General features: G+C 41.4%; 1 protein-coding gene across 5 annotated transcripts; it reads left to right on the top strand.

Annotated features, from left to right (window-relative positions):
• Positions 1–3,852: 3,852 nt before the first annotated feature.
• On the top strand, positions 3,853–23,885 carry LOC118117621 (oxysterol-binding protein-related protein 1). 5 transcript variants are annotated; one of them, XM_035169990.2, is made up of 28 exons: positions 3,853–4,220; positions 4,299–4,384; positions 4,647–4,721; positions 5,642–5,753; positions 5,840–5,925; positions 6,208–6,352; positions 6,522–6,589; positions 7,266–7,310; positions 8,226–8,299; positions 8,520–8,583; positions 8,745–8,846; positions 8,946–9,068; positions 9,210–9,288; positions 9,573–9,679; positions 15,256–15,424; positions 17,016–17,208; positions 19,087–19,162; positions 19,670–19,804; positions 20,288–20,385; positions 20,520–20,702; positions 20,798–20,905; positions 21,189–21,278; positions 21,483–21,597; positions 21,700–21,816; positions 21,962–22,085; positions 22,183–22,273; positions 22,401–22,421; positions 22,701–23,885. In XM_035169990.2, the coding sequence occupies exons 1-28, from the start codon at positions 4,097–4,099 to the stop codon at positions 22,801–22,803; spliced, it is 2,913 nt and encodes a 970-aa protein (XP_035025881.1). In that variant the 5' UTR covers positions 3,853–4,096; the 3' UTR covers positions 22,804–23,885. The 5 variants fall into 5 exon arrangements, with proteins under 5 accessions (XP_035025881.1, XP_035025880.1, XP_035025884.1 ...); XM_035169989.2 differs by having other exon boundaries at positions 3,854–4,220; positions 21,483–21,609; XM_035169993.2 differs by lacking the exon at positions 22,401–22,421 and having other exon boundaries at positions 3,855–4,220.
• Positions 23,886–24,427: the final 542 nt, after the last annotated feature.

The following is a 24,427-nucleotide window of genomic DNA, read 5'->3' as shown; positions in this document are numbered from 1 at the left end:
CCAGGAGGAATTTACTTGCATGATGTTGCCAAAAGCGAAGGGGGACAGGAAATAGCACCGGAGGGTTTTGGGGTTGTAAATATAAACTGAAGGAGCCACTATCGCTGGTGTGCTAACGAAAGCACTCCACAAAGATTATGGTTTTACACTTGACATCTTTATTTATATAGCACTTTAAACAAATTGTCTTTAAAGCGGCAAAGTATCCTCTGTCACTTGAGTAAACAGCATCACTCCATCTCCATTGCTCGTTTTATTTCACTGTGCAATGGTGCAGTTATAGAATAGGAATATAAACCATATTTCCTGAGTAAGAGACGCCACATTTCTCTCAGACTAGAGCCTGTGATGATTTCATCTGATTTCCAGTTCAGATGTGTCTTTCCACGTTGAAATGAATCAGAAGCAAACTTTGGTCTGTGTATATACGCTGTGTATAAAGATGGACAACCTGACGGCTCCCCAGAAGTGAAGCCAAAGCGTCTTAATCGCCACCTGGTGGCTGGCTGCGGAACAGGTCTGAAATCCCACCCTCTCTTGTGATTGGTCAAGCGTGTGTATCGATGGGACCTGCTTCATTCTCTGATCGCTACTGCACAGACTTTGGCAAGATGTTGGTGTTCGTATCTGTGATATATTAGCTTCATTTCTTGATAGTGGGAGGAAGTGGAGTCGCATCATCCATCTTCAGATACAGTCTATGGTTCCTCAAACTCGGTACAACTTCGAGACAACTTGGTACTTGTGACTCTGTTTCATTTATTATTTGACCTTGTGTGTCTGTTGTTGCATTACTTCCTGCCTCTGTCTTTCTCCACACTTTAATGATTATCATCCCTGTGTCCAGTTATCCCTGCCTCCCTTAGTCCTCTTTGTCCGTCCTCTCTGATTCAGCTTCCTGTCTCTACCTCCTGCTGCTATTTAGCCTCCATAGGATTTTGAGTCAACTTTCCTTTTTCCATCTGACTGCCCGTCTACAAACTGGATCCACTGTAAGCCTGATAATTTCACATGAAATCGTCTTCACTGCACCATCCTGCATCCATCATGTGTTTGCATTTGGGGCCAGTTGTGTTGCATCTTTTATTTTTCTTATTCCTTGTAAAATAATTCATCTTCCAAGATTTCTAAGACACTGATTGGTGAATCCTGGATAACATAAGCTCATGATATTGTACTTTGCACCACAGGTAAACATGCACGATGCCACATGTACTCCAACAGAAAGGACTATTGATCTGTAACTACAGCTGAAGCATCCGCATGAGCTCAAGCTTCACATCATGAAACCCACATAAGGGTTTTATTAGTGAATATGACCTTGTGACAGTTTTTAAAACGACATTAAAAAATGTGTCAGTAGATGAAGACCTCCTCAGACCTGTGTTCTTTGCAGCCAATCACTCCACTAAGCATTCAAATTCAGTCAGCTCTATGTGCAGGGAATACATGCTGTACTTCTCTCTCCCACCTTTCACTGTGTCTCTCTCTCTCTCTCTTGCTGCCTGTCCCTAAAATGTCCCTGCTGGGGATTCTATCTCTCGGTTCCTTTTGAAGCAGTGGCCTCTTTTTGCTTCCATTATCTTGTAATTTGTGAGGGATTACGCACTGGAGCACACACAGTCCACCCCATTGCTTAAGAACTGTGACAGCTTACAATAATTGCCATGCTAATTAGCAGGAACTAGCCCAGTGTGCTTCTTTCCCTCTCCAGACCTGATTTGATGAATATGCTTTGATTAACGTCTGCAGCCATGTCTCCATGACTTGAGATGCATTGTAATTAACACTGTCAGGAATAATGACCGACTGATATGTGTTAACAAATCAAATGTACTGGGTGATGCTTTTTGAAGGACAAACAGAGCGTCTCCATTAAACTATAGGAACTGTAATTGTTAAAAAGATCAATACAAACTGTCCTGGACTGTGAAGCAAATTATGATCAGCGTGAGTGAAGGAAGACGTCGCTGGATGTGGACTAATAATTACAGTCAACAAGAAGATACCATACACAGGCTGAAAAATAAAAAGAAGCTGTGAAGTGGCTTTATCTGTTCCCAGCTTGGGGCGGTCCACATGACTTTGTCTGTGTAAACGAGTGAAAGGCCTCAGATTTAGCACATGAAGTCCTGAATGGTCAGCAATATCATTTTGGCTCAACAGCCATGATCTTACTGAACTAGAATTGTACACACTGATAAATGTCAGTCCCGTTTAATGCCTGATTTACCATTAAGATCCATTCATTATTCTCAGAGACCCTATCTCACTCTTTCTCTCTTATATAAAACGAAAAATAGGGTCACGTCCCACTCCTCCACACAATTTCATGGAAAATGTCATCCTGCGAACAAACAAACAAACTAGAAGGGGCCATCATTTTGTCTAGACTGTGGTGACCTGCCATGTTCTACTTTGTCCTACCACAGTTTCATAATCAACGAAAGAAACGTTAACACACAGATCTCCAACTTGATGTTTTGCTCCGTTGCTGCATCGTATAGCTGTGTGCTATTGTCCATAAAGTTGTTAGCATCCACGCAGACTGTTGTGACATGCGACACAGTTCTCTCTCTCACACGTGAGAACTTGTCTTTCATTCTTTGGTCAGTGTACCTTTTGCTAGGAATCTGCTGCGGGTGAGAGTGACGTTCGTGCACGTGTTCGAGCACGTGTTCGAGCACCACTGCTCCCACCATGGATTGAATGAATCTGGTGGGAAACGCTGTAGAGAAAGTAAAACAAAACTCCTCTATACACCCGTGATTAAATAATTAAAAAATATGGGATCAAATCTACATTTTAGTAGTTCATGTGGATACTGGTTGACAAAAATGTGACTAAAGACTAGCTTGATTATAATTATTATTCTGACAGATGTGTTTGTTTGGGCACACCTGAGTTGGCCTCTTTGGAGCTCTGCTGGTTGCCTCATGTTGATTTCATATCGCTCAAAGTGCTGATTTACAGAATTATTTTACTGGTAAATGCTGCTGCAGTTATTAAAACCCAATCGACTCACCTCTGTGGCATTGTTTCTGCATGTGATTTAGTCATTTTAGCATTCAAGCCTATTCCATTGGGTATTCATCTTATTTGGTCTGTACCCCTGCGTCTCTGTGGATTAGGATAATAGAGGCTAAAATGTATTGGATGAATGACACGTGAAGATACAGTTAAGGGTAGAGGTTAAATATGTGGCTGCAATGTGCAGAGTTGTGTGAATGTAACTCATACATTGTAAATGTCTCTCTGACAGAAACTTAGAAAATAAACACAGCTCAACTTGCAGACATCACCTGGTGCAGTAAATGCTTCCATCTAGTGTACGAATAAAGAATTAGACACTGGTGAAACAGCAAAGTAATAATTATCATCAGTAGTTCTGTTCCTAACTCGTGGATAATGGGCTCTGGTGGCGCATACGTAAGTTTTTCATTTCACCAACATCAACAATCCTGAACGGACAATTACACAAAATATACGTATTGATAAGTGATGATACACCACTGAACCAACACAGTGATGTATCGTGCTAAATAACAGTATTGTATTCTATATAAATATCTCACAGTTGACACCAGCAGCCACTCACATGAATAAACAAATAAAAATAGCACGTTTTCTTCACTTCCTGATTTTTCCCAGAGAGACCCCTGTGCTGTCCACAAGCCTAGTGCTCCAGAAGATGGTAAAACTCCTGCATATATTCAAGCTTTTGCTTTTGGTTTTATTTACTTTTATTTTTTTATGTTTTTATTTATTTTATTCTGAGGGGGGGATATACACTCAGTTGGCAGTTTCTCGGGGTGTCTGGACTCCATAGCTCCGGCCCTGCTCAGGTCACATGATGGCTGCCAACAGCTGTCAGCTGATGGAGGTGCTCAGATTTCTGCAGGGTGGTTGTGTCACTTCACTCTGAGGGAGAACTGGAAGAAAGTCTCTGTAACTACAGTTTAAAATCCTTGTGGACGAGTTATTCCACATTTAAAGTTGCCTCAAAGACTCAATTAACGCCAGAAGCCGAATTAAACGTCGAGTGAAAACGTCTCATCTGGATTATCTGGGCCCGCAGGACGTCAGGTTAGCAGCAATGGCGGCGGACACACGTGAGGAGCAGCTTCTCCTCTTCTCTAAAGAGGGAAGCTGTTCTCGCATTCAGAGGCTCCTCCAGTCCAGGGTCGACCAGGGATCTTCTCTCAACCTCAACTGCAGATGTACGTAGAGGAAAATGAACCGACGCCATTAGTCAGCAGTGACTTCAGGTGGCTCATGTTGTCCCTGTGTCACCGCAGCTTCAGGGAAGAGCAGCTCAGGCTGGACCCCCCTGCACATGGCCTCCTACTTTGGACACAGAGAGGTTGTGGAGGAGCTGCTCAAGGTGAGAGGTGGCGCACATAGCGTTCAGTTTGTTATATACCTGTGCACTGTACTTTATAATGGTGCACGTCCAGTGGCTCATGTACAATCCATTACACTGTATATATTATCTTCTATTTTTATATTCCCTTGTGTTTGCACTGCATGTTTACTTATTTATTACTGAAGTCTATTTTTGACTGTCGTCTTTTCTGCTGCAAGTTTCCCCTTCGTGGGACTAATAAAGGATTATCTTATTTTAACTTATCTCATCTCATCTGCAGGCGGGTGCTGATGTGAATTTGCAGAATAACATGGGGGACACACCTCTGCATAAAGCGGCCTACACTGGAAGGAAGGTAAAAGAATGAAACACTTCCCTGCAACTTCATATTTTTTATAATAATAATAATAATAATAGATGCTCTATATTGTAACTGGAGATATTCTGCACCTTCTTTCTCATCAATGGGGACAGATGCAACACTTTTCTTGCAGCAACGTAAACACTATTTGGTTTAGACCAACCAACTCTTTATGTTAAATCTACATCCACACTATTATACGATGCATATGTCGTATCATTTGCAATATTTCATGTAATGAAAGAAGTCAGATGTTGCACTTCATCCCTGGGACGGTTGCAACATGTTAGAAATACGATTTAACTTTTGCCCTTTGTCTCAATAACAACACCAATCTGAAAATATGCATGGTTTTACAATATTATCACACACACCTATTCTTTATTTATTTAATCATATTTATCAGATAACAGTTATAGACTTTTGTTTATATGTAAAACCTATGTGCACGTGCAGATGTTACAGATGCTATTCAATCTCCATATTTCAGTGTGAAACAGGAAGAATGGAACAATAAGCAGTGCAACAAATCTTCATTAAACAGATTTATTGTATAATATCCATGTTTCAAAACAGTTTTAAAAGCAAATTTTACTGCACATATGTTTGTAGTTTGTTTTTAAATTGCTGCTCAGCCGTGACAAAACAATGTGTGCTAGCCTGACACACTGACCTTGATACATGTCAGTTAGAAGTCAACAAAACATCAAACTACGTTTTGATTAATTCATATAAATGATCAGGATCATATGAAAAAAAATGCTGCTTGTAAAAAATTACTGTCTGACTGGAGTAAAAACGAGTTGTGTTGTAATGTCCCCAGTCTCTTCTTTTCTCCCATCGAAGCGTATGAGTGATGACAAGTTGTGGTCAGATTTTCTTTTTGTTGTTGTTTTTCACTTTGGCCCCTGAAGGAGATTGTTCTGCTGTTGCTGCGGTTCGATGCCGGTGCCAACATAATCAATGGAACAGCTCAAATCCCTCAAGATGTCACAGAAGATGATGAAATCATTACAATGCTGGAGGGTATGAAATGACTGGAATATTCGCTGATGGCTTCTCATTACTCTGTGTAGCTGTCCTTTTCTCAAATAGCGATTTTATGTGTGCAGCTGCAGAGAGGAGGGAGACGAGGCGGCGAGAGGAGAGGCTCCTGGAAGCAGCCAGAGAGGGGGATATCTCAACCCTGTCTAAATTGGTGTGAGCGTTTTCCTGAGCCATGGCAGAATACCTGTATTAGCCAGAGCATCATTTTTGAGTTTACTCATTCACTTGATTAACCACAAATGTAACAACATACTTTGCATCTTTCTCTGTCCACATCACCAAAGATAACAAGCACCATTTTACAGAATTGGTCAATTGTGGATACATTAAATTTCCAGGATCAATTATGAAACAATGCATACAATATTTGATCTAATTTGTGGTACAGAGCTTTGGTGAACTGTTTTCTCTGGTTCAACTCTCTTCTACTCAGCTCAGTGGACAGGAAGCACCGAATATTCACTGCAGGGATTCGGTGGGTAATACGCCCTTACACTGTGCGGCCTACAGGGGGCAGAAGCTGTGCATTATAAAGCTGCTCAAGTCTGGAGCCAGCCCCAGTATGAAGAACAACAATGGTAAATGATTTACTGTGTTTTTATTATCACACCTTATCAGTTCAGTAAAGTTTAGGATAGTTGTACTGGAATCACAACTTGTATTGTGCCTGGTAAATATTATGTTTTGCTGATTTCATTGGATGTGTCTAAATGTGCGTAGTAATTTGCTTTTATGTAAATGTTCCAGAGCAGACAGTGTTGGACCTGGTCCGCAGTGATGAACTGAAACACATAGTAGCAGCCTATCAAGACAAGGTGAGGGCAGATAGCTGGCTTTGAAATCTTCCACTCCCTGTAATTCCAAAACCGAGGACATAAACATACACTGTTCCACCAGATCAGTATTTGACTCATGGTCCACAAAGGAAAACTCGTTCCTTTTATTATTTTGATGATTCTCTGGCCATCATCAAGCTAGAGTTATTTTTTTTTAATCTCATGAACTGATGTCTTGAATTTTGCTGACGTTGTGCATGTTAAACACTCCAATCTCAGCCACTCCACCCATTCAGCACCTTAATCATCGATTTGATGTAATTTGCATTTTCTCTTTACGAATTAATTTGTCTTTGTAATCGTGCACCGGGCCTAAATATAGGTGCATGTGACCATCCCCCATTTTCTCTTGTCACATATCTCTGTTCATTTAAGGTCAGGCCCCTGTGGAGGAAAAGCCTTGCAAGTCAGCACTCCTTGCTCGTGCTCAGACGCTTGATAAACCTTGCATAGTCACTGTGTAAATTACACTAAGGGCTAAGCACTAAGCTGTTACATTAATTAAAAATGTTTTCCCCGAAAAATATGCAGCGTTTAGTGTAACACAAAATAACTGAGTCTGGTGTTTCTGGTCTCTCTCAAATCTCTTCTCCACTGTCAATCCCACTCTGTCTGCACACTGTCGAAGAATCATTATTATTTTTTTCCCATAAAGGACGTGAACAGTGGGGTGCAGAAGATTGAAGGTCCTCTTTGGAAGGTACCCAGATGTTCAAGTGTATTGTTGTTTACTCTTGATATGTCAGGCAATGTCTTTGTTCAGACTCCTGCACATTTGATGATATTGACTTTTCTTTTTTCTTGTCAACACACAATGATCTCTTTTCTATTTACAAAATTCCTTTGCAACCCTATGTTTCATCATTTCTTAGTTGAATTTCAATATTACAAAATTAGGTGAGTACAATGGAGTATTTGGGGCACTTAAAGGGAGAAGAAAGCAGACAATAATAAAGTCGTAATATACTAGAGTAATGTCGTTGGCTAATATGACGAGAAAAAGAGTTACAATATTATGAGCATAAAGCTGTGATATAAGAAAAGTAATGATATTAAGAGAAAGCAGTCATACTGTTAGGCTACTGTTCCCTGTGATAAAATGAGGAACGTAGAGCATCTTGTGAAGTTATACTTCAGTATAGGTTTCACAAATACCAAAATACCTCATCTTTTTGGCGCCACATTATCATTGTGTAAGAAACTGTGTCTTTTCAGAAGAAAGAACCACACGGACTTGGAGGAAATTGCGAAATTTTGTGGAGGAGAAACAGTTTGGTGGTGATCGACTGCAGGGGAACTGGTTACATCTGTTATTTTGTGGGGTTTCACAGAGATTGGTAATGCAGATTTTGGACCCAGAAGTAGTGGAACTCCGGTGAGCACAAGTTCTCCTTGCTGCTTATTTCCTAAAAACATTTTTCTTTCTATATTCTCCTAATTTTTCAACTATTTTCCTCATCAAATTATGACTTTCTTCCCAAAATCTCAGATGTCTTTTCTTCAATATGGACCTAATACTCCGTGGGACATTAGTTATACAAAAGATTAAATAAAAACTCTACATTAACATAATTATTTTTGACATTAACATGTTAACTTCACGTGTCTCTGACAGAGTTCGCGGTTTCTTGGATGGCGATCCCACTGGGTGGTAATTGAGAATGGAACTCTCTCCTGGTTCCCCAGACAGTGAGATACCTTAATCTGTATGCAGTCATCCTACCTAAGAAGATGTAGCATGAACTGGACATGTATAATGTATATACAGTTACTGTTATTGAAGTCTCTTATGCAGTCCTTCTTTAGAGAGATCAGTGGTAATTCACCAAACATGCAGCTGAGATTCTGTACCATATGTAGATCACTGCTTTGTTGTATTTTATTCTGTCTGCTCCGTTTCTTTTTCTAGGGCTGACGCAGTGGCTGGTGTCAGGAAGCAGGGCTGTACATCTCTTACACAAGCCTACTGCATGGTGGGTAGAGGAGGTTAGAGGCTCATTGTAATTGATTACCCTTCAAGGATGCTCAGTCCTCAGATGTTTCAGCTGCGATCTCGTTGCACTAATGACACCATGATATTTGACATGAAGAGCAGCGAGCGCAGCCATGAGCAGCTTCATGTTTGTCATTGCAGGTCAAACCGTGGGATCATTGCTTCTTCATGCTCCGATGCTTTGACGACACCGTGCATTCTTTTAAGGTCCCCTCAAAGACGAACTCAGTGGCAACGAGAAAAGTGAGATGAGATACTTCTACTCCTTCTGACTGATTCGGCTGAGTGTTTTCTGCGCCAGTAGATAAATATGTAAATGTTACTGGTATTTCTCCCACTTAGAAATGGTTGGATGCTTTTGAGGGACATTCATCCTATAGCACTCGCCACTTCACACAAGAACAGATCGTCAGTAATGAGGAGGACGGTGACGTGGCAGTACGGAACCTGACACACGCAGTTCAGGTAAGATCAAGTAAGTTTTTTTTAAAGGGTCTTCTCTCATGTAGGGTAGCTGTGCCATTCAGTGCTTTTTAAAAGAAATCCGACATTTGCCCAGCGGTGAGTCTTCCACTTCTAAAGTGCCTCTGTCCTGTTCTCCTGCAGGTAGCCAGCACTTGCCAGCAGAAATTGGAGAGTGAAGTATCAACATTTCTATCCATGGTGAAGAATGAGGAGAATTTTTGTAAGTGTCCCAGACTTTCTCTCATACCAGTGCAGTGTATACATGTTAATATTTTGGGCCACTGCATCAACTGTATTGATATACTTACACTAGCAGCAATTATCGCCTGTCATTTTAATGATACATTAGTTATTTGAGTTGTATTTCGTGGAGAAAACGAAACATTTGAGGATGTGATGAGCTGTTTTAGTAGAGTAAACAATCAATAATGAAAAGAATCACAAATGATTAAGTGCATTTAAGTAAATCATACACCTGCAATTATATTTTCTTCCTTTTTGAAGCATTGGCTGCTCCTCTCCTACTAAAAGCCAAAGAGACCAGTGAGCTCTCCAGTGACACTTGTGCCGCCCTCCAGCTGTGCCTCGAACTGTTGTCAAAACAAGAAGAGGTAGGGAGCCACCCTCTCATCCAAACTAGAAAAACACCACTTTTCACACTCAATTAAATGCAATCAAAACCATAAACATCTGCGAGAGTCCGTCTCATATCCTGATGTGATGTTTGTTTTGAAAGTGAAACAGCGTTCGCCATATGATGCAAAGTCCTTTCACTGAAAACTGTCTAATTTTATTTAGTAACAGAGAATCTTGATGTAACTGTTTGTGAAGCTACTTTTCTTCTTATATTAGCTGCAGCTCATCGAGCTTCTGTGAATCTACAGCTCAGTGATTCCCGCACCCTCACCCATGTGCTGTGCTCCTATTGGTTGAATAAATGATACTGAATGATTACAAAATCCTCAAGCCCCTCCCCCTTATGTTCACACCTTCATTGCAATCAGGTTTAAAGTTTGTGCGTGTGTCCCTGTCCACCTGTCTCAGTGGTTGTGTTGTTCCCTTGGGGGCGGGGGAGCAATTGAATAGTGTGGTAATCACTGGCATGTCTGTAGGAAGGACACAGGCCAGATCCTCTTTTATGCTTAGGTCTGCATTCAGCTTGCAGATCAGTGTAAGACACACACACACACACACACACACACACACACACACACACACACACACACACACACACACACACACACACACACACACACACACAGTTGGACTTGCAGCCACACACTCCTGCTCTAGGGAAAGGCTGTGAATTGAGCGAGAGAACTCAAGTGCATGCATATTCACAGGCTCAGCTGGCGATACATGCTTTCAGCCTCGCGCAGTGAGAAAAAACACGCTCGCAGGCACACTCACACATGCCAGATCATCCAAGCATTTGTCCACAGGACGGAAGACGAGACAGTGACGGCACTTCCATCCAGCATCTGCACAGGTACAAAACAAACAGATCTTTTTCTATATTCCCGGCTTTCCTCTCATTGTTAGTTGGTTTTTTTTCTGTCGTCAGCTGAATATCTGGCTTTGTTTGCAGTGGGCTGGTCCCAGATGACTTAATGTGAGGTGTTTGAAGTTTGGCATCAACTGGATTCATTCTGATGTTTTTAGTGTTGATGGGAGGGTTGGACCCGAGCACTGGCATAAACGAGAGAGATTTATCAATATGTGCAGGATACTATGGATTTAATTATGTGAAATGTAGCTGGTTTGTTTGAACTCTACACTCAATGATTATTTTAATGAGGTCATGGTATAATGTAATGAATTCAGAGAATGGAGAGAATAGATTAATTTGCATTGAGGACCTATATTTGATGTGGTGATACTTAAAGTTAAGATTTGAAGATATTTTTTCCAGGGTACTGTAGCACATGAATGAAGAATTATGAGATCCTATATTGGTCTCAAACCTTGCAGGTAAGAAACTGTGAGGAATGATTGTTGGATACGTACTACAACTCAAAACCATGTGTAAAGCAGGATTAAAACTCTTCATATAGAAATGCAACTATGCACAACTGTGTCTACATGTTATTGATTTTTTTGTGTAATTGTAAATATCTGAAACAATTTTGCATCAGATACAATAAAACTTTAAAGCTTTTTTTAAAAGCTTTAGACGTCACGTAGTCCACTAACCAGTAGGTCAGTGGTTTGATCCCTGTGCTGAATTGTTCTTGGGCAAGATGCTGAACTGACTTTTGAGTTGTTATCAAGCCTAAAAAAAAAGGTGTGTGTGTGTGTGTGTGTGTGTGTGTGTGTGTGTGTGTGTGTGTGTGTGTGTGTGTGTGTGTGTGTGTGTGTGTGTGTGTGTGTGTGTGTGTGTGTGTGTGTGTGTGTGTGTGTGAGATATAGTGATATTTTTATATATATATACACACAGACCTACATGTGATATTGCAATGCCCCAAGCATGTGAACATGTTTAGCATGTACGGTGCTAAATCTCATTATTTTTAGTGGGACTTGGCAACAGCTGCCGTCCTGTGACGGGGGAAATAAAACGCCATTTTTAAAAGGGCTGTTGGGGACATTTATCAGTCTCATCACCCAAGCAGCTCTGGAAATGTCACAACGGTGGACACTGAATTCATTTTTAAATGCCAGATAGTTTACTCAGTAGACAATGTCATAACAAGCATGTCACAGCTGCTGGTCTCACGCTAAGCTCCTGCTACTACATTCACTAACTGGATTATATATTTCTACAGTGCTGAGATTGGCTGTATTAATCAGTATTAACTTTAATCCCACATTCCCATTGTCCTGCCACAGATGCCTCCGTCGATGCCACTTACACATTCACCCCCCACAGTGATCGAAGTGGTCACGTGTTGTAGTAATTGTGGTTTTACTTCCAGGCAGATGTGTAACAGAGAAACACGATTGATCATCAGAGGGCTTTTGTGGCAGTTACAGTACATGTGGTCTGACCCATTTCAGCAGCTGCTGCAGGACTAATGAATGCTAGTGGGAGTAGCCACATTGACACTACATACAGGAGCACACTATATGACTGGTTACATGACATTTAGGAGGAAGTTTGTGCTGCTATCTTTCTTTTACAAAATGTTGTAATGAAGATTGAGCTGCAAAATAGACAATCCTGGACAGAAACTCAGACAAAAATTATGCATAAACCCAACCTTCCCTGGTGTTTCCCAGGCAGCAGGCTTCCACAACTGTTGGGAAAACAAGCGGAGGCTTATAGCTTGAAACCACAGAGAAGCAGATCAGTCTTGTATTGCTCTGAGGGCTGGAGAATAGCACTGTGGTATTTTTTTTCTCAGCTGTTATTCGTGAAATCGGATCTACTTGGTGTGAGAAAGAAGATCACATCCAAATCCTTAAAAGAGAAGCTTTTCATGTGTTACCCAGGAGAGAGGGACCTTCCCTCGGTAATGGTTTCATTTCCTTGGTCTGTGCACTGTCCTTTTTCAGGTGTGTGTACATGCAGCCTGGTCTTTTGAGACTCCAGGTGTGCATGTATGGAAAAATACCCAGAACTCTTTCTGTGCGATGGTTACCACATCTCTTGGCAGTTCTCACGTCACACTCGAGTAAAATATTTTTCAGTCTCTCGGCTCCCTGTCATAATGATTCATGTACAGTTTGATATACATTTATTACAGACTCCTGTGTGGACTAATCATACATTTCCCTCTGAGATTTGCCTGCTCTTCAGCAGTGAAAGGAAATTTGTGAACAAAGTACAAAGCTCTTCCCTTTGGGGTGGTGGCCAAGGAGAAGCATCCCTCCCAGGCTCCAGCAACAGCTCCAGCACACACAGCCTCAGCAGGGCTTAAAATAGAGCTGTTTGTGCTCAGGCGAGAGGATGCAGCGGGAGCGAGAGAGCTGCCCGGGATAGTTACACAACAAAGTGTTCTGTTCCTGGATGCGCTCTTTAGCCAAGGGCCTGGTACAGGGAGTGTTAAAACGGGCGTCCTCACATTGAGCTCATTTACTGTGTGAACAATTTAACTGAAAATATGGTTGAATTAAATGATCTTTCCAGGTAAATGTTCTTATTGACATGTATTTGATATATGTAATTGTTGCTATTAGCGTGTGTCATTATGTGACTTGCTGCTGTTGACTTGGATGCATATTGTAGGTCATGTTTGGGAAGATAAACAGATAGTAAAGAGAACAAGAGAATGTTTTACCAGTCACTTTAATCTTGATTTAAAAAAAAAAAAAAAAAAGGATTTCCTACGTTGTATTGAGGAACATATTTTGAATTCTGGGGAGAAACTATAAAGATTTGTGTTTATCAAATATGAATTTAACAGAAACGGAAGTTGCTAAAGCAGCTGAGTTTATACTGTGATGACAACATCAGTGTCACATGAAAGTGTTTAGTTTGTCCCCGACTTCAGGTGCCAGACGGCTTCTTAACCTCGTGTGAAAGAAACTGCTCGTGAGCTACACAAAAGTCTATATAAAAGTGAGTGTGGGTTTGTGGTTCCAGCAAATGTGTGTCTTTGTTAAAATGGGGTAATGTCACGAATCCGTCGGTTTAGATAAACGTTCAAGAAAGTTAATGTAGCTTGGCGTGTTTTGATCCCAGGGTGTGATTGCACTGTCACAGAGTTGGGATCTGCACATTGTTACACATTGGTCATCCTCGCCTTTTATAAGGTCAAGTCTGAGGCCCAAAAGAAAATCAAGTTTACATCATCTATTTCCAAAACGTACACTAAACCCCTTGTTTGTGTTAGGGCTGCACTAATTGAAATCCGATAAATATTCAATGCAAATGGCTGGATTGGCTCCCTTGAAGTTTGCTGATCAGAAAAAACTTATCAGTCAATAAGTAAATGTTGCTGAGTGTTTCACAGTCTCATCCATCTCCACCACATGGGCATCTGACGTAGTTTAGTTAATTTCACATGTAAATACAAAAATGAAATGTTACAAATATGTGTGAGCTGTGGTAGAAACCAGAAATGGCTTGCACAGCCACAAAACAGAGAAAATCTACAATAATAGTTATACAAGTAGTAGTATTAATAGTATAAAATTTCAATTTTGACATATTAGTATTAAAAAAAAAAAATACAGAGGGGGAAGACTTTAGTTATGTTTCTAGAATACAATTAAAATTGACTGCAGTGCAACTTTAATGGGAGTATCCCAAGTGAAAAAAATCTTGGAGTCACATTCTTGCATTTATCAAAAACAAACTCTTTCGACTGTGGAAATCATGGAAACATTGTGTCCATGATGGCTATAGGAACATCTGAGATGCAAACTGTGAGAAGCAGATACATTTGGGTACAGCCGGTGAATTAAAGGTCCAGTGTGTAAGATTTAGGTGAAAGGATCTATTGGCAACATTTTTTTATAAAATAATCCTAGTGATATTTAAATACTTGATATTTACATCAGGAGCAGGTCCTCTCTACGGAGGCCGCCATGTTTTTTACAGTAGCCCAAACTGGACAACACCTTTTGGGTTTTAAGACAACTGAAGGCTACCACAGGTTCCCATTAATATTTGGAAGGGGAGGGTGAGGTGTATTCAGCTGCAACATGCAACTTCACCACTAGATGTCACTAAATCTTACACACTGAACCTTTTAAAAGCCACTTTGAGCACATGAGCAGATCAGATGACAGGATTTTCTGTGTGCATGGCTGTGGTGACAACATTGAATATTTCAGGCAGGAGACATGATGAGAAAGAACTTTTTGTCATTGTAGAAGACAATGGCGTTACTTTGCATTCTCAGATTTATGTGAATTTTCCAGCTCCTGTTTATGCTACATTAAAAGGCAAGTAATTTGTAAATTTACTTTATAAAGTCATTATCTCTTTCTTTATGATTTCTGGTAGCGACTGTCTTCTGTTCAGTAAGAAAAAGACGCACAACAGCAGTGTGAGACAATAGGAAACACTGATCTGGTTTATCCCACATTGGCCTGGCTCAGGTTGCTTAGGGACAGTCCTGGGCTGCAGAGCTCTCAGAGACCGGGGTGTTTGGTTCCGACTGGAGGAAACCAGATCTTTAGGCAGCAATAGAACAATCAGCTGCCATCAGAAATACTAAGACAGTGAAACCATCAGTCAGTCATATAACTTCCCAGTTAAACTGTCTATACTGTCTGTCTGGTGTCACTGTGTTTGCAGGTGTGGAGCCTAAAGTTGGAGCAGGAGGTGGAGAAGAACAAAGCTCTGACAGAAGCTCTGCAAACTTTGGCAACTGAGCACTACGAACTCAAGCAGTCCCTCAGCAAGAGCAGGAGGTGGTCCACCCTCAGTACCCTGACCGAAGATGACTTCTATGACGCTGAATCAGGTCAGCAGCCATTACTGTAGCTGCTTGGTTAGTGAAGTAATCAAGAAGCAAGTGTCTCACTGGGTTTTCCCCCATCTCTTGCCAAATCAATGTGTGTGTGTGTGTGTGTGTGTATATATATATATATATATTTTTTTTTTTTCTATAAAGCGGTTTGACTCCTTTGGCGCTCATGCTTGTTCATGATTAAAAATTATTTCCGTTACCGACCACTGCACAGGGACCTATGGTGTCCGATTCATGATTAAATCCACTGACTTAGGCGAAGGTGGTTGTGAAAAGTCCTCAACAGCATGTTCTTGCCATGACTTAGTTACTGTTTTATTCTGGAGCAGGGACGTGACACACATTTGACACTATGGGCTACATGTTTTTGACGGATTCACACAAATATACAGAAACACTGTGTGACCCTGTGGAGTTTTAGACAAGTAGCAATGTTTTAGGTGCAGTTCCCCGTAGTGATACACACTCTTGTCTGTTTCACACTATTCTGCTGGTTGACAATAGGTGCACCAACAGTAGCAGGAAGTAAAAGGAGTGCAAGTCTGCAATTTTGTTAGATTTGCACAAAAGTCGTCATATTTTGCAAATGTTTTATCAGGAAAGCATTTACCAGGTCTCAGTCATAAACATAAAACTGTTTGTTTACATGAAAACTCCACAGGGCAGCTTGTGACACATATTTGCATAAGTGTGTGGTGCGTGCGATTCCCTAAACAACACTGACAATGTCCTCGTCTCTCATAATCAAGAGTAATAGGATAGTGATCGGGTTGACAGGGTTTACAATTCAAACTATTAGTTAATCGAGGAATTAGACAGTGGTGGACAGAATGTTTGCCCTGTACAGTATCCCCATCAGCAAACACTGTGTGGTAAAGTATTGCACAAAGTTTGCTTCCAAAAGCATCGCCATGGTGATTATATACAGCAGACTTCTGTCGACAACATGTTTGTGCACCAAGGAGAGATCCTCCTCGGGAATCATTGCATTATTCATAGATAGCCCTGAGTTATCTACTGGCCAGAGACACTCTATACACCAAGACTCAGTGTATACAAGAGAATCTTTACAGGAGAGTTTTTAAATCCAAACCACATTTTTTTTAATACAGTGTGTGTTTGTACAGCAGTGTTGTGTCTGCTACCTCTTGGTACATGCACGCAGCTGCTGTCAGCACAAATAATTTAGAGGTTCGTGGATTTACAATAAGCAGCCTCACAGTCGTCCATCATAGTAAACAAATACCACTATTCTCCCCTCCCTTTGTGTATGTGATGTACCTGTAATGTCACTGACGGTGCTGGTTTGGGGAGGAGCAGCATGCACAGAGCAAACAATGTTGCAGGAAATGAAACCTGTGCGTCGCCTCTCACTGGAACACAATCCTCAGGTGGGGTTTGGCTTGCTGCAGAGCAGGGAGGGGGAGGTTGGGGAGGAACTTGAGCACAGGTAGTTCTTTTCAGACCGTTTACTGTTGCGACTGCAGCTTCCTGAGGCCGGACACTCTCAACCCGCGTTTGTTTGTGCATGCGTATGTTTGTGTTTGGCATGACCCGGCATCTGCCCCCTGTCATCGTCCCGCAGACTCCGAGTCGGAGCTTTCAGTGAGCGGCTTCCTGTCCGTGGCCAGTCACTCTTGTGAAGAGGACGAGGGGAGAGACGCCCCCCTTCTCAGCAGCCTCCGCCATCCCAGCGCGCTCAGGGGGCCTACCGGAATGTCAGGGGAGTGTAACCATGGCAACCAACCAGCCCAGCACAATGGAGTCAAGAAGCACAGGTGGGACATGCTCCAGTTATGATGTCACGCTTGTTTACTGGCATAAACCAAGGTAATGAGACGGTTGGAAATTCAAAGATGTGCATGCTGAGTTAATTATCACAGCTGGAAGCAGAGTTAAACCAATGTTCTTCATGTGATTGTTAGTACACATGTCTGACAGGTTGCAGACATCCACCAGATAGCAGACAGGCCAGAGTTGCTGTAATGAGATACCACCTTTCCAGTCTGCTCTGTTATTGTCGAGTGTTTTTTGTTTGAGCACCCAACCCCCAGAGAATAGCCTGTTGTGTTTTTCCCGACGGATCCAACTCTAAGTGAAGAGTCAACCTGTCACGGCGCTCTGTGTCTGATGCTCTGTGTCATGGAGGATTTGTCATCTCTTTCTTTTCTGCCAATGCTGATTCTGCCTCGGCCTCGCTTTTATCCAACAAGTGATCCATGAATAATTAAAGCATGTGCTGGCTCAAAGTAGGAGTTGGACGAAAGGGGCACTGGCTGGCTGACTGGTTGGCTCTGTGTGCGTGCGTGGGTTTGTTTTTGTATTAAAGATTTATGAGGTGTGTGTTTATTTGAAATTTCTGTCATTTAAAGACACTGGTTGGCTGTGTGTTTTTTAAAATCTAGTTGTTTGCCATTTCGCTCATATTTTTACAGATAGATACTTTATTGATCTGGTGTCTCGCATCCATAAGCTTCAAACACACTCACATTATCATAATAACAACCTGTTATAGATAATCTTCTAATGAATTGTACAAGTAGTCACTCTTTGACTCAAGTATTGATCTCACATGTTCAAGTGGCCTCTGCTGAACAATGCTTTTGTTTAAGACATTATTTTTATCTGAATTTCTGAGTAGGTGAATGATATCAGTTTCATTTTAGCTTAATGAAAGAAATCCTCCATGCTGAAACACATTTTGGAGCAGCAGCTACCCCCCGCTACTCTCTACCTCTGTTTATTTAGCTGAAGTAATGTCTTTTATTTGTGTGGCTGCTTCTGCACTCATTTCCAAACAAGGACACCATCTGCCTCCAGCCAGCATACCTGTAAATCACCCCACCCGACAGCTGTCAGCAAGACTGGAAGATAAACGCCGCTGTGTTGTGACTTGAGATTTAGCGAGAGTAGAAAAGTGTGTTTTATAGTTCTAGATCACACTTGAATTAACTTTAAAGTTCAGATATTAATTAATAGAAATGCAAACTTAATTATGTGAGTGTTTCTGAACCAGATTTCATATGTAGAAAAAAACCCGATTTAAGGAGTGTGTCTCATGACCAAGGCATGAAAACCAACACTCATGCAGTTGTAGATCCAGTCATGGATATTGCATGAGGCTGGAGCAGCTCATCAGCTTAAAGGTGTCAGGTGACTTTGTTTCCAAATGGGGGGTCAAGCTATGTTTCCTGCTCTGCACCTGGCAGTGGCGGATCTAGAATTGTTCTAAATCAGGGGCCATAAAGGGGGCCACAATTTACACGGAGGGGACAATTATCTGCCCAACATCCACATTCCCAGTTCCTGATTCAGTAAGGTGCACATTTCAGTCATTCCTTGTTTACTGTTAGATCTGTAGCTTTGAGAAAAGCCAGACATCAATGAATATATTTTGAAAATTGTTCAGCACAATTTCGGCAGCTTAGAAAATAACTATTCTTAGTGCGTGACTAGTTTATAAAAAAAAAAGATTACAATCACATTACAATCAGATCTTAGCTGGGCCCCTGAATCCGCCCCTGACCTTAAATAAACAATAAACCAAAATAAACGATCTAATGATGTCCTATGAACAGATGGATGTAACAACACATGATTGGGACACAGGGAAATTCTCATTAAAATAATCCTGTCTTTTTACTGCTGCCCCACAGAACATGTCTACCGTCTCCCATGTTCTCCAGGAATGACGTCAGCATCTGGAGTATCCTGAAGAAATGCATCGGCATGGTGAGAAGAGAGAGGCTTCGGCAAACTTACCTTTCATTTGTTGGGTTTTTGGCAGTTTGCAAACTGCGGACTTGAGATTTAGTTTTTTAAGTTACTTATTGAAGGAGTAAACTCAGCTGAAAAGTTTAGTTTATAAGTTAAACTAGTGCTTCCTCATTACCTTTTTATTTGTTTCAGTTATTAGTATTTATTAGGGTCCTGGAGACCTCAGGGATCCAAGTCTTCCTTCCAGACCATATCTGTATATTTCCCTAATTAAACATAGATGTACAACACACTAGACAGCTGGGTGTACAGTCAATCTAGAGGCACAGAAGGGATTCTTAGTGGATGTTTGAAGCTTGTAGAAAAGAGCTTGCGCATGGTTGCTTTCTCTTCCCACATTTATCAGACCTAAATGTTTCATATGTAGAAGCTTGCAGCTCTTCTGTGTTCCGTCGTACTCGCCGCTCATGCACAAGTCTGTTCCCTCCCGGTTTCTTTAATCTTCTCCAACTCTTCTTTCAGGAGCTGTCGAAGATCGCCATGCCCGTGGTATTTAATGAGCCTCTGAGCTTTCTCCAGCGCCTAACGGAGTACATGGAGCACACCTACCTCATCCATCAGGCCAACACCACAACCGACTCTGTTGAGAGGATGAAGGTATCGTCATCCCGTGTTCACCTACTTCAACAAAAATAATAGAAATCGATAAACAAAAATTTTAACAGTTAATTTCAACGGTAACATGTCAATATTTATTTTAAGCAAGTGCTACCAGTATCCTTTTGATTAAGATATTTTTAAGCTATTGTGGGACTTCATAATATACATTATATATACACTTGTAGTGGACACATGTGATAGACAGAATTCACCAAAGACTGTTGACGTGGTTTACACTATTTGATTGCACTATGTGGTTTGCACGCTTAGACACCCTGTAAGAAGCTGTGGGGTTACCATGGTAACAAGGGCACCGGGAGGGGTTAAAAGCGGATGTTTTGGTGACACCCGGAAGTTCTCTGTAGCCGTAAAATGTTAAATAAAACGCACACCGAGAGGTGCACAAAACGAGAGATCTCCTGACTACTTCATCCCATCGACTCCTACACACTAATGATTGAATTTGTCCCTGCTGTATAGTGTGTTGCAGCGTTTGCTGTGTCAGCTGTAGCATCACAGTGGGAGAGGACTGGGAAGCCTTTCAATCCACTACTGGGGGAGACCTTTGAGCTCATCAGGTAAGACGTTACGCCAACTTCAATTCACAAACGTGTGTCATGAGCCTACCTATAAACATGTTTTACATTTAGTGAAGAGTTGCTCTTGTAGTGAGCCTCCCTGCAGTCGCAGACATGTCTGTCTTCTCCACCAGAGACGAATTGGGCTTTCGGTGGGTATCAGAGCAAGTGAGCCATCACCCTCCTGTCAGTGCCTTTCATGCTGAGGGCCTCAAAGAGGATTTCGTCTTTCACGGTTCCATCTACCCCAAACTCAAATTTTGGGGAAAGAGTATAGAAGCAGAGCCGAAGGGAATCATCACACTGGAGCTCCCGAAGTGAGTTCAAAGTCGAAGGCTGTTCTTTGTACGTCTGAATTCATTCATTTAGTGGTATTTGTCATCTCACATTATTTTTCTCTTTCTCTCTGCAGGTATAATGAAGCCTACACCTGGACAAACCCCACCTGCTGTGTCCACAACATCATTGTCGGTCAGCTTTGGATCGAGCAGTACGGCAACGTGGAAGTGATCAATCACAAGTAAAAAGAAATCTCTTAATGGTCTTCTCTGTTTATGTTTGTCTGCAAACGAGCTTGTGTCGTGTATTTGCCTGCACAGAGACTTGGGTGCAGGAATATCTTTCTCTGTGCACTGGAGTGTTGATCTACTTTCAGATTCAGCGTATTGATCATGGGAGCAGAACTGGGACAGTTGCCATTAGAATAGAAGAGCGTGAGCAGGATAATTAATGTTTGAAAGCCTCGGCTCGCAGAAGGAGAATAGTGAAAGGGAATTGGTAAGCAGTGTGTCATTCTGTGGCAGGACTGGAGAGAGATGCAGCATGACGTTCAAGCCCTGTGGCCTCTTTGGAAAAGAGCTCCATAAGGTGGAGGGATACATCCTAGATAAAAGGTATCGTCTTTGTTGAATTAACACTGATTTTGTAATTTATGAGATGCCTGAAACTATGAGCAATTATGTCATAAATTGCTCCATTTTTGATTTGTCACATGTAATGTACCAGGACATTGATTTTATAGTGGTGTCAGTATGTCAGTGCAATGCTGAAATATCAAAGGCATCTAAAAGTAACTGTGTATAATTTGTTATATGCAGCAAAAAGAAACTCTGTGCGATATACGGCAAATGGACTGAATGCCTGTACACCGTTGACCCCGCTACCTTCGACGCCCACAAAAAGTCTGACAGAAAGAATTCAGATGATAAAAAGGCCAGTAAACGGGTAAAGAAAATTCAAAAGTCACCTTTGTTCTGTGTCCGTTTGGTTTGAGTTACACTTGATCTTACGTGTGTGTGTGTCTGTGGGCCCCAGAGCAGTGTGGATGAGGAGCCAGAAGAGATGCCTCTACCTGATGCTGAGACGGTTCAGGTCATCCCAGGCAGCGAGCTCATCTGGAAGATAACGCCTCGACCGGAGAACTCAGCCAAGGTACGATGGAAGAAGAGCGAGAACAATGTTTGAGTAAAAGTTAAAGTAAACCAGGCAGGTGTGTTGTTTTGCTGCATTTCATTCTTGCTCTTTGTATGGCAGTTGAAAATTTGTGATCTTTTTTTTGTGTGTGTGTCTGTGGCAGTTCTACGCATTCTCCACATTCGCCATGCAGCTAAACGAGCTGGAGAAAAGCATGGAGGGAGTCGTTCCTCCCACCGACAGTCGCCTCAGACCGGACATCAGCGCCATGGAGAATGGAGATATAGGTGCAGTATACGACCTCAGTTTGAGTCTTTAATGCAACACCAGCTAAGTTCCATGTAAAGACTTTTAAAAAATTGGTGGGCGTCTGTGACCTTATAGATTTGGCGAGCGCCGAGAAGAAGAGGCTTGAGGAAAAACAGAGGATAGCCCGGAAAAATCGCACCAAGTCGACAGACGAGTGGAAAACGAGGTTAGTCCCTGAGAAAATGTCGTGTGATGTCATTGTACAGTTGCTGATTATTGGTCCGTTTTGACTAAATGCCCCCTTATTGTTTTGTGTTGTCCGCTGTGCCTTCCCCTTTATTATAACTGAGAAGGAACGCTGCACTCGGCCCAAGGTTTGGTTCAAAGCTTTGCTCTTTTCACTGTCGTTTGTCTGGGTGTGAAGTGCTGCAGCACCCTCCTCAGGCCAAAATGCACAACTACAACTGTGTGGTGTTTGTTTTTTTAGTTTACTAATTGAAACACTGGTAAATACACTGGCATTGGAGTTTTCCCGAGAAGACTTGAAACATTTCCCACTTTTCCATGACGTGCTGTTGTGCTGTTGGTGTGTTTAGATTTCCACATGTTGTCTATTTATATTAAATGATTTTGTCTTTGTTAAATCTCTGCAGGTGGTTTCAACAAGGGCCCAACCCTCACAATAAAGCTCAGGACTGGATCTACTTGAAAAGCTACTGGGACAGAAACTACACTCAGCTGCCTGACATCTACTAACAAGTAAACACACACATGGATATCTACTGTTACCACCTCTGGACTTGATCTGCTGTACTTGGGTTTGGAACAGCAGGTAGAGATCAGGATTCAATGTGAGAAAATAGGCTCAAAATATCTTTTTAAAAAGGCAGCGAAACACCGAATGGACCCTTTGGTGTATATTCTTCAACGTGTGTGTGGATAATAAAGCACAGAAACTCTTTTTTTGCTAATTTATTGTGGTTGTGGACCACTCGAGTACAGTTTAAGCATATACAGGAAAAACTAGAATGTATATTAGAAATATGTCATGTTAAATAGATGGAGTGTTTGAACAGCAACCTCAGTTTTACTGTTTGTAGTTTGTGCAGAGTTGCGACTGGTTATGCAAACATTTTACTCATCAACGCAGAGACAGAGGAGGCAGGAACACGACAATAGAAAGTGTGGTGCGTCCTGATCCCTCTAATTAGATGAAGTCTGGTTCTACTAGCAAACTATAATGCAATGCAAAGTATTAAATCTTGCCTGTTTTTACTCCCTCATATAATAAATGGTGCAGATGATTAGTGTTTGAAATCTGCCTCAGTGCTTGTTAGCAACGCCCCCTGCAGTCGGTTGTAAATCTGTTTGCAAGTAAAATGTTTCCATCTCTAGCCAGTACTGTAGCAGTAAGACTTTTACAAATGAAATAAATGTATAAAATATTATTAAGCTCTGAAATGTGTAACTGTATAGATGTGACTACCAGTCGTTGCACACACGTCTACCTGGTTCTGTGGCCACAGTAGCACTTTTTTCTAACTACACTTAAAGCAGGGACACTGGCTCTGCAATTATAGATTTGTTTGTGCGTGTGTTGTATAAAATCTTGCATAATTATATTCCTAGTGCTACTTGTATCAAACTCAACTATAACAATAAATGCATGTGCATCACTGTAACTATGCAAGCCTTACCTCCTTCACAATCAAGCACTGGATATTTATTCTGTTATGTTGTTGTAGCTGATGTGAGTTGAAGTTTTCTTTGACCACTCTTTGGTTATCAGTGAAACTGAATTTCTATTGTTGCTAAATAAAAGCTTAATGTTAATTGAAGATCAATTTATTTGTGCTTTTTGCTTTAATGTAAAGAAAACCTGCCAGTATCAAAATGAAAACATTGGTCTGTGCTGTTTCTGTACCGTGCTGCTGTCTATCCAAACCTGTCTGTGCTCTCCCAGCTTTGGGATTTACCATTTTCCTTTTTGCAGAGGGTTGCATTTCATCCTCAGAACCCTAAGGGATCAGATCAAATCCTAAATCTAGATGAATTGCTGGATGTGTATTGGGAATGCAAATTAATTCAGCATTGGTAAATCACTGGCCGTGAAGCTCAAAGCCACTAAACTCATGTTTTACAGCAATGTTACTAATGTAAGCAGCATAGTCGTACATACAGAAGAGTATCAATTTAACTGTATGCGGTGAAAAGAACGAATCTGTGCAATGCAGAATCTCTATAAACCATCATCAGTCTTTCATTTACAGTAAAATACGACTGGAAAAGACTAAAGACTGACGACATGCCAGCCAAAGCCTTGATTGCCACGTGGTGGCAATAGTTAAGTTATAAACCCTGTTTCTTCCATGTTAGTGGA

The sequence above is a fragment of the Hippoglossus stenolepis genome, chromosome 11 (assembly GCF_022539355.2).
Source record: "Hippoglossus stenolepis isolate QCI-W04-F060 chromosome 11, HSTE1.2, whole genome shotgun sequence".
NCBI lineage: Eukaryota > Metazoa > Chordata > Actinopteri > Pleuronectiformes > Pleuronectidae > Hippoglossus > Hippoglossus stenolepis.
The sequence above is the reverse complement of the archived record's forward strand: the minus strand, read 5'-3'. Positions and strand labels throughout refer to the sequence as shown.

Coding starts and splice junctions, on each gene's coding strand:
- LOC118117621 (XM_035169989.2), top strand. CDS start 4,097: ATGGCGGCGGACACACGTGAGGAGCAGCTTCTCCTCTTCTCTAAAGAG. Junction 4,722..5,641: donor CGGCCTACACTGGAAGGAAG/GTAAAAGAATGA, acceptor TGGCCCCTGAAG/GAGATTGTTCTGCTGTTGCT. Junction 21,279..21,482: donor GGATACATCCTAGATAAAAG/GTATCGTCTTTG, acceptor TGTTATATGCAG/CAAAAAGAAACTCTGTGCGA.